Source organism: Mya arenaria, chromosome 12, assembly GCF_026914265.1.
Source record: "Mya arenaria isolate MELC-2E11 chromosome 12, ASM2691426v1".
NCBI classification, from domain to species: Eukaryota; Metazoa; Mollusca; class Bivalvia; order Myida; family Myidae; genus Mya; species Mya arenaria.
In genome coordinates, this window is record NC_069133.1 from 16,947,900 (window position 1) to 16,964,873 (window position 16,974).

The 16,974-nt window shown below is 32.1% G+C and overlaps 1 protein-coding gene across 1 annotated transcript in view; it reads right to left on the minus strand.

The window, feature by feature from the left end:
* LOC128210502 (uncharacterized) overlaps positions 1–14,292 on the minus strand; it is a 31,104-nt gene extending 16,812 nt beyond the window's left edge. Inside the window, exons 1-4 of the mRNA XM_052914851.1 lie at positions 14,189–14,292; positions 12,878–12,901; positions 9,154–9,174; positions 1,098–1,118 (exon numbers count right to left, since the gene is read on the minus strand). Of these exons, the coding sequence (XP_052770811.1) occupies positions 1,098–1,118; positions 9,154–9,174; positions 12,878–12,901; positions 14,189–14,292 (170 nt within the window). The remainder of the gene's footprint in view (positions 1–1,097; positions 1,119–9,153; positions 9,175–12,877; positions 12,902–14,188) is intronic.
* Between the last annotated feature and the right edge of the window lie 2,682 nt (positions 14,293–16,974).

Here is a 16,974-nt window from a genome sequence, read left to right on the forward strand (position 1 = left end):
TTATTGACTTAAGCGTAGTCTTTTTAAATGGTTAGTCTGTTTTCTGTTAGTTGACCAGGGTAAGCATCGTTGTTTAAATTTTCTTGCTTTTGCTTGCCCAGGGTGGCTTGGACTGTTCAACCACGTAATTGATCGGCTACGGTGCTCTAATTCTTTTATTTATAGGATTCCATGATGAAAGTTTAGAATATTTAAAACGACTGCGTGTTCTGTATTGCTTGAATTAAAAGTCTGATTATTTCTAAAGAAGTTTGCATATATAATTGTTGACCAAACCTGTTTTTCAGTGTTATAATCGTGTTTGTTTATTTTGTCTGCTGAGCACAGATCTGGTCGTTGTCATGTCGTTATTAATTGACATGTTACATTGCATCAACAAAAATTACTTCATATCTTTTCTATAAACTTTATATCATGGAACGATACGTGTATCTTTAAGCAAGGTAAGATGTTTGAGTTATCTTGAGTTGAGTTGAGTATTTTGTAAGAATGACATTAAATAGCACGTATGCAATCAAGTATTTACAATCACAGAGGTACATGCCTTTTGAATTCTCATATGCTAATTTGAATCAGTTTGCTACGAGCACTTCTGTGATCAAGCCTGAACAATAAATTTCTCATAAAATTTGGGATGTGACATTGACAACTCTCACACAATTATATATGAAATCCCTTAAATTGCATGGTTAAGTTCAGTTATTGTCCATTCAAATGCTACGATAAAAATATCAAAGATTTTGACAATAGTTGTTTGACCTTCCAGACAGTAAGCTCATATCGTTCAAGATAGAATGACGTCAAACTTTTTTAGTGTTACCTGCTTGAAATTTAGACGGAATGTTGGTTAACGTATCTTATCTCACTTGATTTACTGCGGGCTGAGGAAAAGTTATTCAATATTCTTTAACTTTCAAAGTCGGACTTATATCACTGTGTTCTCATTTAGATTACCCACATTTCTCTTTTATAGTATCAGCATGTAAGAAAGTAGCTTGTTACTGGAGTGTACTGTCGTTTAAATATTCAAAACATGTACAGAAAATACCTTACGATATAATCAACGGTTTGATTTGAAAAAAAGAAACAATACATACCTACCCAGTCCTTCGAGCAGTCTGAAAAGAGAAGAAATATCCATCATTAGTTAAACGATTGGTGTTTATATGGTGCACTGATGATGTGTATGTAAACTAATAAAAAAGTATTTTGAGACATTTATTAAGTTATATGCTAACAAATTTTTAACGTTATGAAGAATCAATAATATCTGACTATTTTATACTTGTTTTGAAGGCATATTTTGATAATGATCATTTTAACGACAAACGCTGTTGTTAACTTGCTTTCGAAATCCTAACGACTATTCTTATAAGAGTTATTCTCTGATAACATTATTCTCATGCATTTTATAAACCGGACATAAGGCAAGACATTGCGTATTTAACAGGATATATAGATGAATTAAAACATAAAAGGAAACCTTTATCAGAGTTGTTATTTAAAGTCACTGTTATCAATATAAAATGATCGTTGGCATCATCGCCTTGTGAGACTTTTTAAACAGATGACACAAATTGGTTAATCTTTGAATCATACATTACCGGTTGCAATATTGGAATGCATAATGCGGAACGTTAGATTGGATAATGTTGTATCTGCGACACCCATACATATTTTGGAAATGCTATATATCAATTTATTACTTTGTTGATGTCATTTCAAATGAAAATTTCGGCTGTAAACAAGACCAGAAATTATTGATATGAAACGAATTTCTAAATGAAATTTCCCTATTAAATTCTTTAACGTTTTCATTTTTATTTCAATTTTAGAGTACGTCACTGCATTGGCCCAAACGATCACGTGACTAATGAAGCTTGTAGGACATATGCAGATCTTGTATTAAACATTATTTACATATGCAGTACGATGTAAGTTACCATATTGAAGAAAATGTCAATGCTAACAAAGACACACTAATTAATATGTAATATAGGGGTGTTATATACAGATACTAGATTTCAAGATCACGTTACCAATATCTTAAAGTGACACTCATACTCAAAATCAATACATTCACATGTATAACAAACATACATTTTGAGTGATGGACCTTAAACTGCTTTCTAAATGATGCATATACGGAAAAACACTGAAAACAAGAATGTAATTGTGTATTTAATAGCTGAAAACGCAAAACTATTAAATGATTGGTGAGTGGTAGAAGATTTACTGTGATTTACTATCGTCTCATAAGGTACCGTGTTTTCAGCACAGTTCATTTAAGTGAAACTCGGTTTCTTTCATAAGAATCTTTGTTTTTGACATTTATTCACCCTGTTTGCTATATTAAAACAATTGTATTATTTGTGGTCAACCTTTATTCTAGCCTAATATTTAAATTCAGATATCAACATACAACTAGTATACAAATAACCTACCTTCTTACGTAAATTGTTAAATAATATTTGTTTTTTATGTACATACATATGATACAAAAGTGTATGTGTAAGCGTGTGTAAGCCTGTACTCGCCGGTATGTGCACAATTTAAAGTAATCGAAGGTGCTGAACATGTTTTCTTCTATTGTACACTATTCACAGAGCCACACATAAATATTTTTAGAAACACAATTTCACCCATTTAGCTCTGATAAATTACGTTTAGGTCTTAACAGCTTTTCCGACGATCGAAATGTCTGTGTCTACAGAGATTGTCAATGTTGCTTCAAAAATACCAATCGTTTTTAGTAAATCAAAAGCAGGAGCCTACTTCTGTAGCTCTGTCTTCTTTCACACATCTTTCACTTTAATGTTCTCCTTACATTTTTCCAACAGATAAACAAAAAAACAATATACTTTGATTTAAACATTCCTATCTTACTTTAAAAACACCTTTGCTTGGTAAGTTATTTGATGTATTGGGAGCCTTAGCTGATTTTGGTAAAACTCGTGGCCCAATCCCTTTGCATGTTTGATAATGATTTATTTGTCTCTATGTAAACCTGTTTATTATTTTGTCAACATTTTACCACTGAAGCTCCAACAAGTAGAAAGAAGTTCAACACGGTCATGGTAAAAATCGCGGACAATAGCCTTAAAGTAGAACTGAACTGATATTTGACATTTTATTATTACATATCGATAAGATTGATAATTTTCAAGTTAAATACAATATATTATTGAGTACAATTCATTTTTATAAGGCGGCACTTTTGTTACAAACTAACCCCTGTTCCGTATTTTCCGAAAAACTCCACTAGGCTTTCCTTGGCGTTGCTATAAGTGCGTTGTTCCTGCCCTTGGTACTGCCTCTCAACTTTACGAGGTTTTCAGTCTACTTACAGGGTTTATCACCAAAATAACGAGTAAAACATTAAGATTCTGATAAATCTTTCGAAGTATTCCAATGACGCTTGTAATTTGAAAGTTAATAAAAGGAAATCTAACGAATCAATATATTCAACTAAGTCAAACACTGAAAGTTTGAAACAGTTTCACACTGACGATAAGTCCTGTGTTCCTGAACCGGCTGAAGTCTAAATCTGTGAAAAATTTAGTATACCAGTACTGGTATAATATGCAGGGGCGATTCAAGAATTTCAAATGGGGCACGGTATGTAAAAGTTTTCAATGTCAACCAAATTTTAAATCAAGGTTAGCTAGATAAAACCTGCACAAACTAAAAAATCATTTAGCAGATATTCATATGTATGCATCTATTTAAAACCTTATGCAAACAAATCTATTGTGAAATTTGCAAAGAAGCGCATATGTTGATCATTTTAAAGATGAGAGAACTTCATGCTGGTTTTGACCCAAGGCATTTATTCTCTAGATAGGAATTTGGTGATAATTATTACAAACATATGAACATGACCAGTATGCCATGAATTCACTATGCACTGACAGTTCCAAGCCAGTGCATTTGTAGTCTACGGGATGATTTGTCATAATCTGCCATTCACGGAATCTGACAGAGCTATACAAATTAACTAGATAATGAAGGTAAGTGTGATACGATTTCAAATTGTAGTTATGTCGTTGCATGTGTAGGGGCACATTAAGACTTACTTTGAAGTAATATAAAATATGAAAACTGAAATAAGCATTTTTATAATTTCAGTTGCCTATTTAAGTTTCAGAATATATGTACATTGTACCATTAAAAATAAAAGCTTTAATAGCGGTCAGTGCTTTGCAAAATATTGGGGGGGGGGGCATACATAAGTATACATGTAACTCTTAGAATATATGAAGTCATGTGGAAAGATCTATAAGGACAAAGTTAAAATATTTTGAGTCTAAATAACAAAATGGTCAACACATGTTAATTTTATGATATGGTGATTAATTTCTTCTATTAATGTTTTTAGAGCTGATCTAATAATTTCTTGTAAAACCATTATTCACAATACTATTTAATTTGATTTTCCATATGAATGTTCATGTATTCATGAGCATTTTATGATGCTGACTTATTGAATTTGATTCATCTTCATGATATCCAATCAAATACTACATACCTTGACTGACCATGCAATGCAAGATATAACTTATACACAATAAACACTATAATATAATGTAATATAACTGATACTTGTTTTTATACCAATAATGTTGAAAGAGATACTGTTATAAATATATTCCTTGTAACTGGTCTTCCATTACTCTTATATATTTCAAATTTGATTCAGTGTTTAACCTTACTTTAAATCCTATAAAATTACAATTTACGAACGAAAAGAGCAGTAACATAAAACAAAACAGCAAATGCTGTAAACAGAATATTTCACCAATAAATCCATTTTTCCATTGTTTTCAATGATAAGGACAAAGAAGAAATTGAAAATTTTAATAATGATTAATTGCAACAGAAGTGTATACCTCTTTTCAATAAAAAAGATAAATGTCAACATTTGGGAGTGACAGAATACATACATTGCCCATTTCACTCTTTCTACTCAATGCATTTGTTGCAGCTGATTGTTTTTTTGTTCACAAAGTCGCTTGTATAAATATGGTAATCATAAATTGTCAAGTGGAGGTTATTTTTATAATTAAGAAAACAACTAAAGATTTTTCAGTCAGCTGTACAACAAAAAATTAGAATGATAAGAAGATTGTCTTAAAACATTAAAATTTTAGGTTTAACTGATATGTCACAATTTCGAGAATTTCACTAGCAGATCCAGTTAGGTGGCGGCACACCAGGCAAGTCCCCCCCCTCCCAAACATTTTAGATCACTTTGTTTTAATATAGGAGAAAACGAGTATTAAAATACATCAGAATTTCAAACCCCACTGCCAACGCTTTTAACCAAATACATTTCAGTCCTGAGGGTGACCTCAACGTTAAACGTTTTTGCCTCTAAATTATACCTCCCAGCGTCATAAAACTAAATCCGCTATATAATTTCCCATTGTAAATCAAGCCTCTATTAAAATTTGCACAATTGAAGGATCAACAGCCTTTTAGATAGAAACAACAGCCTTTTGATGACTGTAAATAGTACAATTTTCTAGTAAAGTCACTGTACCTTATTTTCACCCAGAATTATAAACTGAACTTTCCACAAACTCAATGTTGTTGATATATGATTTTTTTCAGTCTTTCTTGTTTTTATTTGTTTTATTATTTTTATGGATCACTCCCTTTTAAGTGGTTCATAAAAGTGTAAAATCATGATGTCATGTGATTATGGTGGCTAAAGACCCATAACTCAAGCTCAATGATTTGTTTACAGATTTATTTTACAACATAATTTGCAAAATAAATAGGCAAAATAAGTGAGTATCACATAAATGGAAACAAACAATTGTTGTATTTAAAATGTCGAAGGACAGTTTTTAAAATCTCAAGGTCTCTTTTTGTTCAATATAAATTAATTGCTAGATTTTTATCCATTTGTTTTAAATGGGGGTATTTTGTTGTTCATTAGATGAATGTTCATGCTCTTTCTTATTGCATAAGGGACCATAAACATGAGTTTCTAGACGAACCACAAACAAAATTATAACAATTCTCCTTTTTTACAAGTGAATGTTTTACACCGAAGAATAAACTCAGTTCCAAGACAGTACTGGACCAATATGCAAATGCATTCCGGTACACAAGATCAACAGTTTTATTTGAGTCAATACTTCTAAGGGGCGCCGAAAAAAAGAGGATGTTGGGAAATGAAAATCCAGCAATGAATTAATAGATGCCTTATTGTTATAGTGTACATAGTATTTGGGTAAGCAGCAGCCTGGTAAGCTCAGTTAATTAGAGTTCATGCTAGCTTTTGAGTATTTGTTGCCTAGAGTCCAACATCGGACGCACTTTTCATCCAAGGTTTACTTTGATGTTAATGCAAGAGTGTCTTGATAAGTCTCTAGATAAAAATGCGAGGGGTGAAGTTTTTGGGTAATCCCGAACATGGAGCATCGGTTAGAGTGCTGTGTTAGTGTTTTAATGATCATAGGTTCGAGCCCATCATTGGGCACTCCTTTCCTAACAGAGTTACTGTAAAGTGTTATTGTGGATGTCATTCTTCGATAAAATACAAGTGATTATCGCATCACTCACCTTTTATTATTCACAATTGTATCTTCCTAAGTAGAGTGCAAAACAGCATTCCATTAAAATGCTGACTTAAAACAGCCAAATGTTAAGCAATTTATGGAATGCTGGTTGTTCCAATTTCCTTGTATCCAAAAAAAATCCAATATATTTATAACCTGTCCTCGCAAGTATTTAAAATGAATGGCATTGCAATTTTCATTTGGTAAATCAATCCATTTCAACCAGCTGCTCCAACATACGAGCACGGTGGTAAATCTTAATGATCGTCTTCATTTCATTATTGCTACCTTATTTTATGCCACTGCCTGTCTGTCATTGACGGCTTCTGAAAGTTGTGTTGCCATGGCATCAATTTTACATGGCTTATTTTTCATCCAAGGGAAGTAACACGTTTATATTTATCGCAAGGATACAGGCTGACTTCATATAAATCAATTCGTATCGCTATTCAAACCGAATTGGTAGACTTTGTAGGTTTATTTCTTATATCAATATATTGGCGATATCAGAAACCAAGAAATATCTAACATATTCCTGGAAATAAAAGCAATGCATTGTGGTAAATGGTGCAATGCACTGTGGTACTCGCTGGGCACTTAATACAAAGGGAGACAACAAAGTGTCCACTCATTTTAAGGGCATTAATTCATTTAGCAACCATAAAATGGACAGAACAGAGGCCGGATTCCGTGGTAACGTTAGACCGTAGAAACGAAATTAACGCTTCGTGTATTAAACTTGAACACGTTAAGTATGTGTATAATTCTCCTATAGGGAAGTACCCCAAGAGAGCACAATGTTTGCCGTTTTAGCTGTTGTTTTGGAGAAGTACCATGTCACTTGAACAGAAGCCTGGACTAAAAAACCATACAAGTATGTAAAAACTACCGAAATATAATGGATGATACGTGCAAATTTAAAGGTTGTCGGCATATGTGGGCTGTTTTAATTATCATTGTGACAAGATCACTAGTTCACGCATTAATATGATATATTGTGACTAGCCTATCGTCAATATGTTACTAAAATACAAACATCCAAAGAACCAATCAAGCTCAACATTGACAATAAATATCCTTGTATTTGACCCTTTTAATATTCTTTGTCCATAACATATGATACGTCAAAAATAATGAAGATATTAACAGAAATGGAACCGGCTATAGCAAAGATGTTTAATGCACTGCATTGTGTAGTGGCCCTCTACCAAGTTTGTACAAATTATGTCCCTGTTGTCAATGCAATACATGCGGTAGATGCCACTTCTTTGAAATACATTGATATACAACCATTTTAATAGTGTTTTAATGAACTGGAATGGCTGAAGCTTGTGCACTTTGTACATAGTACTGTCTAGCTGTCGTCTTAAAAATCGTGAAAAAGATCCGGAAGTGATCACTGTCCATTCCATTAGGGTTGTTTTTACTTGTATATACTTATACAAGAACAACTTTGAATATGAAACTTATTTTGATGGTCGATATGAAAATTGCAATGCCATATGTACCAGGCGTTCCTAGCAAGAATAAGTAACAGTTGTGTTGTTTTTTTTCGGTCATTATTCAGTTGCAAATGTAACGCCGTATATATTTTAAGTTAAAGTATGCTCGTTGAAAAAAATACAGATGTAGTCACTAATAAAAGATACCACCATATTAAGGTGTGCTACATAATTTAGTCCCTTTACGTCACTGTCATTGGCCTTCCACTCTTTTTAAAATTTATTCTATTTTTGTTAAAAATATTATGGTAGTGTGTGTAACTGTAACCAGATATTTAGCCCGTTTGATCCTACAGATGTCTTTAAAATGTTATTTATTGCCTTTTTACATTTCTTTCCAATTTTATCATTTTCAGGAACAGAACACAATTAAATTATTTTGCTACTTTTTAAAAATCATGCATTTGATATAAATGACCAATACGACGATCGTTGTACCAACATATTTGTTTACTTACTTATCTGACATCATACATTTTAAATACCACTCATAAAAAACCCATTACATGTTTGACAAGTTCCATAGCAGCAAAAAAGCGTCAACGGATGCCTAATCAAAATTGATATTTAAAGTAACTTTAAACAATACTGGTTTGCCTAGTGAAACCTAAAGACGCTATAACAATTACAGAGTATAGACCTTTGACTTATATTATCTATCTTTGAATCATGCCTTTTATCATGACTTTAAAGTATTGCCTAGCAATATGAAGTTTACGTTACATGATGTGCAAAGTGTTTTACCAACCTATATCTGCTACAATGATATTGTTGAAGTGTATGATTTGTATTTCAATATTAGCATGGTTACGTATATTACCTATTACCATATAAGAATGATAATGTTTATTACGCATTTTCTTATGAGCATGGTTACATTCTTTACGTATTACTGTATACGTATGGTTACGCTCTTTGTGTATAACCGTATTCGCATGGTTACGTTTATTACGTATTTCACTATAAGCATGATTACGTTCGAAAGGTATTCAATTTAAAAGCATTGTTTAATGTTAAAATGTATACCTGGAATAGTTTATGATATATGCAAAGTTTACATTTGAGGAAAACAACATACATACCGTTTAAACTCTCCGTTTATCCTGAAATTAGAAAGACATCCGTCAATATTTAAACGAGTGGAATGTATGTGATGAACTGATGATGTACATGTACACGGGTTTTGTTGACATTTATAAAATTTTATGCGACCACATGCTTAACAATATGGAGAAAACGATAATTTTATATTGTCAAAAATCGGTTGCATCTGTGACATCGTTGAAAATAAATTCCCTTCTTTCCAAAAAAATAAGTATCGCTATCAGTTAAATATATATAAGATATATACTCTTATACCTATAGAAAGCATGATATGTGATCGAAACAGCAAGATATGTTTATTTCTTATCACTCAAACTAACGGTTCGCTTAAGACGATTATCAGGATTCAATATGTCCCATTAACCTAAAGATATTTTTGTCGGTAAAAATAGTCAACATTTTCAGGATTTTTAAATATAAATAAATCAGAATGAGATATGTTTCCTACTACAAATAATATTGGTAAGTTTTGTTTGTTTTTGCTAAATGTTTTAACTCCGAACTAACAATTTCCTGACAAACACACTTATAGCATATTCAACTGGATTGCCAGTTTTGCATTTTTAGATTTTTAAATGATAACTTACGGTGTGATATGTTCACAAAATAACTCTAGATATCTTAAGGAATTCAACTTTCACTGCTGTAGATAAATATATTTGGACTATTGAACAGAAAACCATTAATGGAAATATATTAATTATATTACAAAACATTCCAACGGTCATTTTCAGGTCATTCAAAGACAGCATCGATATATGTTTGGACAACAGTAAATACAACTGCATCGTCATTATATCTGTATCGGTGATGTACAAATGTAAATATAACAAAGTCATTTATAATGGCATAATAAGTATAATGGAAATATTCCCTGATACTATGAGCATTGTAAGTATCTAACTAATGTTAGCACCAAGCACAATGAAGTAGTACATCGATGTGTTAATTATGTTTAAATGTTTGACAATGCTAGTATTTTTTGACACTAAACTTTGTAACTAAAATATGTTCATTGACTTGTTAATATATACATATCAATGTTCAAATATATTCCTTTCGGACGTTTTATTTCACTAAAACATTCCCATATGTTATTGATGTCACTCACAGCGACTTGACATGCTCATGATTTTGGATCTCTAGTTAACTTCTTTCGGAGTTGTTTTGTAACCTCAAATGCCTTCGTTGACTTTGTTGTTTATACATATCACTGTTCAGATAAGTTGCCTTATGTGACATTAATTTTACCACAGCGTTTAAAATCAACTCAATGCCGAGACATGTTATAAAGGTTCTTTAGCTTCAAAAACTAATTCGAGTGAACTGAATTCAACTTAATGTATAAAGTATAAAGTAACCCAAAGGAACATTTTATATACATGGTTTCTTTGGCTGTTGTCATTTTAGAGATGGCATGATCGATTTAAAAAATCGAATAATCAGGTACTGGTGCATGACTTTGTAAAGTATGCCGTACTTTTGACACGTGAAAAGACTAATACATTGCATACATTTCAAAAATGTTTAATTATAGAAGTGTTTATCTTATTAACAGCGAGTTCCAGAGGGCAAAATCAAATTTTAAAGCCTTTGTAATAGTCTTTAAAGTTTCAATGCAATCCAATTTTTATGAAATAAATAGTATGTATTTCATCAAACGCTACATAAAGATTAATAATAGCAATGACATACTTGCCTCAGGTGAAAATTATTTAAGTTTAACTTTTTTGTTTAAATGTAAAATCTATTCAAAAATTTAACACCATGTTTTCTCCTGATAATTTTGGGCTGAAAAATGCAATGTTGGTCACACTTTCTTTGCATTTTTAAGCGCAAAATCACGGTACTATTATGCTTCAAAGAATATAACGTGTAACTGTTGGCTACTTCTGTGGTAGTTTTGATCTGCTTGAAGGGCATTTATGTGTGTTGTTACCGATCGAGAAGTCTATATACAACGTTTGAAAGCATACACTACTTTTATATCATCAATGTAGTATTAGATTGAACCAAACTTCATCTGTACTTCTCCAAAAACATTTCAAATGAAACTTATTGTTTTTAATTTAACATTCCGTAAGGTACCCGAACAACTCTCATACATTCAACAATATACATAAGGTAGTTTACAAAAAATGACAATATTTTTCTCATTGACCTGAAATCAGAAAACAACTCAGCATTAGTTAGTTGTTATGTTAGGCTGTCTGTAAATTGTAGATATGCATGCACAAGGGCCGGACAGATGTTGTGTCATTGAGTTATTTGTTAACAATGCATTGCTATTTACTATATATTCAAACAATAGTGTCAAAGTGATTATTTTAATTAATTATTTGAATTTAGTGTTACATTTTTATTATTTCTAAATTAACATGGTACTACTCATTACGAATTCCCATACTAACATGAATGCAATTATTTTATTAAGTATAAGCGTATAACATAGTATCGCTTATAACTTATTACCGTATTAGCTTTGTTACGTTATGTACATATTACCGTCTAACATGATAACGCACATGGTTTTCTTTTGCTGTTGACATTTTTTGAATTGTGAATTTTTTGGATGGTATGCCCCACATCAAACATCGAATAATCATTAACATGTGCAAAACCTTGAGAAATATGCCATACATAAAACGCGACCCTCGATTGGTCTGTGTTGAGTTAATGAGAATAATAAATTGCGAATGTTGACTCTTTCATTAAAAACAATGCCAGGCCTTAAAAGTGGCCATTGATTGAATTGGGCTGAGTTCGCGAGACCAAACATTGTTAAACATTTTACACACATTTTGAAAATGCTGAATAGCGTATTTGTTATATCTGAGGTAAATTAAAGGTGAAACTCCTGTTATTTCCGGGACCAAGAAAAGTTAAGTATGTTGCAAACTTAGCTGTAAAATCTGATTTTGAAAAGGAAATTCCTTATTTACCAGAATTTCTGACCGTTGTTAATTTAAAAGACGGTTTCTGCAATTGAAAAAAGTAAGTAATAGCGACTGTTTTATTTATTTTATCGCTTCGAAACAAGCGAATAAAAGCACACGATGGTTAAAGTGTTTGTGACAGACGAAAAGGTATCACCTATCTTATAACGTAGTATATGTACATACTGTATTTATATAAAACTAAATTTGATACATAAGTTTTACAAGAACTTTCAAACACATGTTGAAAATAAATTATTTCCCCGACCGACTTCTATTTCATGTCTATATTTACGCATTTTACAACTAAACAAATGAATATAGCTAACGTATACCATGTTGGCTTGATGTACATTTATATAGAATCAAACACTTAAGTATAACATCGTTTTTGTCCTTTTGGAAATTGTAGTTCATATGTTCAAAGATAATTGTGCATGGATAAAATAAGTTGCGACATTTTTAGAAATATATTTGAGGAAATACTAACACTGGCTCTGTGATTAATAAGATGTTATGTTAGACGAGGAGAATGGATACTGATTGTCTACATGTGGACATTCGAGAAAGAATGTGTGTTTTCCGACTACAACATCTATGTTAAATAAATCTTAAAACATGTAAAGATACAGTAAAACTGAAATAAGATCCAACTGAAACATAATGTTTTCATTCTATTATCATCGCCGTTTCAATGTTAAAATGTAAACATAATATAGTATACGATATATTTAACGTTTGCATTTGAATAAAACAATATACATACCATGCTTTACGCTCTTCCTCCGACCTGAAAGTAGGAAGACATCCATCAAAAGTTAAGCGAGTCGAATGTATAAATAAATATAAATATGAGCAAAAAATGTAATCGGAAAAGTACAATATGTTTTTTTTTATATTGACGGTTCGATCAAGACGATTATCCAGATTCAACTTTAGCTATTTTTTATTACATCACTCACAGTGGTCCATTTTTCCACATTTTTTTCGTCAAGTAGTTTGACAGTGTGAGCTGCTGTAACCAAATATTAAGCCCGTTTGATACAACGTTTTTAATTTTTATTTATATTGCATTTGTCTATACACTGTTGTTTGTTTCCTTTCCATTTGTATCAATTTCAAGGGTAGAAGAAAATTAAATAATGTTGCTTTTTCATGTATCGGAAATAAATGACCAAATACAGCACGATAAACATTTTAAGAGTATGATGATTACAGCTAAGATTAATGTATACATATTTTTAGCCTTCAACGGAAAAGTACCATTAGAAAAATGGCCGGAAGTATTGAATACTTTCTTCTTTTATGGAGCGTTTTACTAATTATAGGCAGGTTGAATTTGAGTTGTTTTTAACCCTGGTCAAGTAAAAGAGACACGTTGTTTATCGCTCTTTTGTGTTTCTATTGTTTAATAATTCTTTGCCATACAACTAATTCTCCCGTATGGTAAAATTGTCTTTCCAACAAAGACACTGCTCTGACAAGATGTGTTAAAAATTTAGTTATACGGTTTACTGCCATTTGAAGAATTAAAAAAAATGATAATTTTATACATATATGTATAAATATTTTATATGTATTGCTTTCTAATAGTCAACTTTAAATGCTTATTCAGAAGCTGTTCGTTACGTTTGATATTTCTACACATAATCGATATACGTTTAGTGAATATTTTGCAGTACACGTGGTCATCTCAATGTCATTATCTGATTATACGCTGTATTTGGTATTTAATAAACCACGTCTTGAACCGAATGACAATTTAAGTCGTGGATAAGCAAGTCCTGGGAAACAATTTTCTCTGACGAAAAGAAACGTTTGGTTGTAATTAATGTATATTAATACTTGAGCTGTCGCAACATGCCCAATTTCCTCTCAGGGCAATTTGATAATGAAGACTATTATATTTAGAAATAAAATAAATATGAAAATGAAGTTGTTGTATATGTCATTAATGTTGTTTTGCTAACTTCCCTTTTGAATTTCTCTTTATTACGTCTGAGACGGGTTTACGCGCGCACGGGTCGAAACTGTGTCGTCAGAAGGGCAGACGGAGAAAACCATGCACACCTAGTACAGAGCCATGAACCCCTTGTTGGGTAGCCACGTGGTCCCACAATTAGCTGCCCCCGAAGACACAGCTGTTATTGTCACCATCGACAACACCCAGAAAATTGACATGCCGTAGTCAACCGGACGTGTAAAGCCAGATATCGTTAGCCTAAATTATTCTAGACCAAGGGTCACATATCAATATTTTTTCCTTCATTAAAAGTCACTTGGGAGACTTTGTCCTGTCTTCTATAACACAAGTCATACATGCTAATTATGTTGATTCTGCCCACTAATTTGTTGAAGAAAAGCATGAACTACTCATGTAGAGTAGATTTTTTTCTCAATGCCTAAAGAGTAAACCTTTATTAAGAGATCAAACAAATGCTTCAAATATTTGAATTAATAGAAAAATGGACATATGCCTTTTTCATGTACTGTTCCGTAATATGTCAGCTCACCCATTTTCAAGATATTTGAAGTAAAGGCGAGAAATAAGACTTGGGGCAACAACCAAAAAATAAAATACTACTTCTGATAATAATAAATCAATAAATCATTAAAATAATAAATATTTAGGCTTGCGGGTGCGACTTTTACCAACAATTTAGAAGTCTCCTCGCAAAAGACCCGTCGGGCCAACCCTTTACACAAATCGATTATGAGCTTGGCCTTTGTTTATGGGCACACTACTTGTTGTCGTGAATAACGTAGGAAAATCAGCATTGGCAAATGTTTGAATAATTACTACCGGAAATATCAGATAGCTCTATGCCACCACTCTTGCATGCCATCCATATCTAGGTTCTGCACTTGGAATGAAAGAGATAATAATAATGCTAACATGTCCGTAGCACAGCACTTCCGCTCCCCGAATAGGCAGACCACGTAACTTAATATTTTTAGATTTTACATGTGTTTTAAGATGTTCATATATCGCCTAAAGGCCTGGTCCTTAATCAGATGGTGAGCCCCGTCTCATTACACATCAAAATCTTCCAAGAAAACAATATTGAATTTGGGTATTCAAGATGAAATCAAATCGTATTATTATTTACCAGTTCATAAAGTCGTTGATATGACCCTTGATTTAGGTTCCAATTGCTTGGCTATAAGATATATAAGACTAGCATTTCGACTTCATCCAAAAACTCCAAATGACTTTAATTTATTGGAAATGAAAATGCATCAGAAAATATTTATTGATTTGATTCTTTCATTGGACTTAGTTGCCCGCCCCCTCCCCTCTTTTAATTTGAGGTTTTCCCAAAGTTTATACATTGACTAGTAAGAAAATGGTCAGCACTGCCATATCTGGACAATTATCTAAACGATTTAATTTTCAGTGGGGGCCCAGGAGACAAACGATTGTGCCATATTATCTGATACTTTTCATACAGTCTGCACCGAAAATGAAGTTCATATCAATGAAGAAAAAGAGGTCCATACTTCTGTAGATATCCTGGCCTCGAGATGGATTCGCGCAAATGATAAATTCCTTAATCTTATTTATTGGGGTGCATATAAATTCCTTATCACGTTATCTGAATACATTCAGCCGTTGTTGAAAATGTTTCTTCGGCCAAGTTGTTCGCTCAAGTAGGGCTTTTCAAGACGGTTTCATGATGACATGTCCGAGTTAGAAATGAATATGAAGTTTTATGATGTTATTTTTACGGAAAATGACTTTGACATCGAAATTGGGCAAACATTTTTCTGATATTTAATGTTTAACTTAAAAATGATACTCCCGCCTCTAAAGCTTAATTATACTGTAATACTGCTAGGTTCACAGATGTCTTGCAGCGTTCTAGGTGTTCATATGTAGATGCATAAATGGAATACAAAATTTAGTTTTATTGTGTCTTAGTACTATATTGACAAATTAATCCAAAGCCACAGTGGAAAGGTTAACTGGCGTACCATCCATTACATTCCATGAGTAGTGACAATCTCCTGGAAACATTTAAAAAGTTTCGTCAACATTGTGATCTTATTTTTGCGGGATTTTTCAGAAAAGAAAGTGAAAAAGTAAAAGTTACATATATGCTTAGGAGTTACAAAAATAAGATCATAAAAAAATAATCAGATTATAATTAAATACATGCACTGACCACAAAAGTGAAGTCTCGATTTGTCAACCTGATTTTCGATTTTCAAATTCTCTTGCAACGCATTTTACTGTTTTGGTTGTTTAATATAATTGGAACTTTGAATGATAATGTTGAATAAGTAACTGTTGTTTTTTTTGCGGTCAAAGTTCAGTTGCGAATAAAACGCGGTATACATTTAAATTTAAATAAACCCGTTGAAAAATACTGATATATTCAGCAATAATAGATACCACCATATAAGTGTGTGCAACATTATATAGTCCCTTTACCATACTGCCATTGGCCTTCAACTCTTTTCACAATTAATTTCTATTTTTGCTGAAAAATATTTTGGAAGTGTGAGTTACTGTCGCCAGATATTTAGGCCGTTTGATCCAACAGATGTCTTTAAAATGGTTATTTTTTATCGCCTTTTACATTTCTTTCCAATTTTCAAGAAAATATTTTTTTTTAATTATTTTGCTACTTTTTAAAAATTATGCATTGGATATAAATGAACAATACGACGATCGTTGTACCAACATATTTGTTTACTTACTTATTTACAATGGTTATTCAGATGAGTGTTTTTCTCTGACATCATTCATTTTAAATACCACTTATAAAACACCATTGCATGTTTGACAGGTTCCATAGCAGCAAAAAAGCGTCAACGGATGCCTAATCAAAATTGATACTTAAAGTCACTTTAAACAAA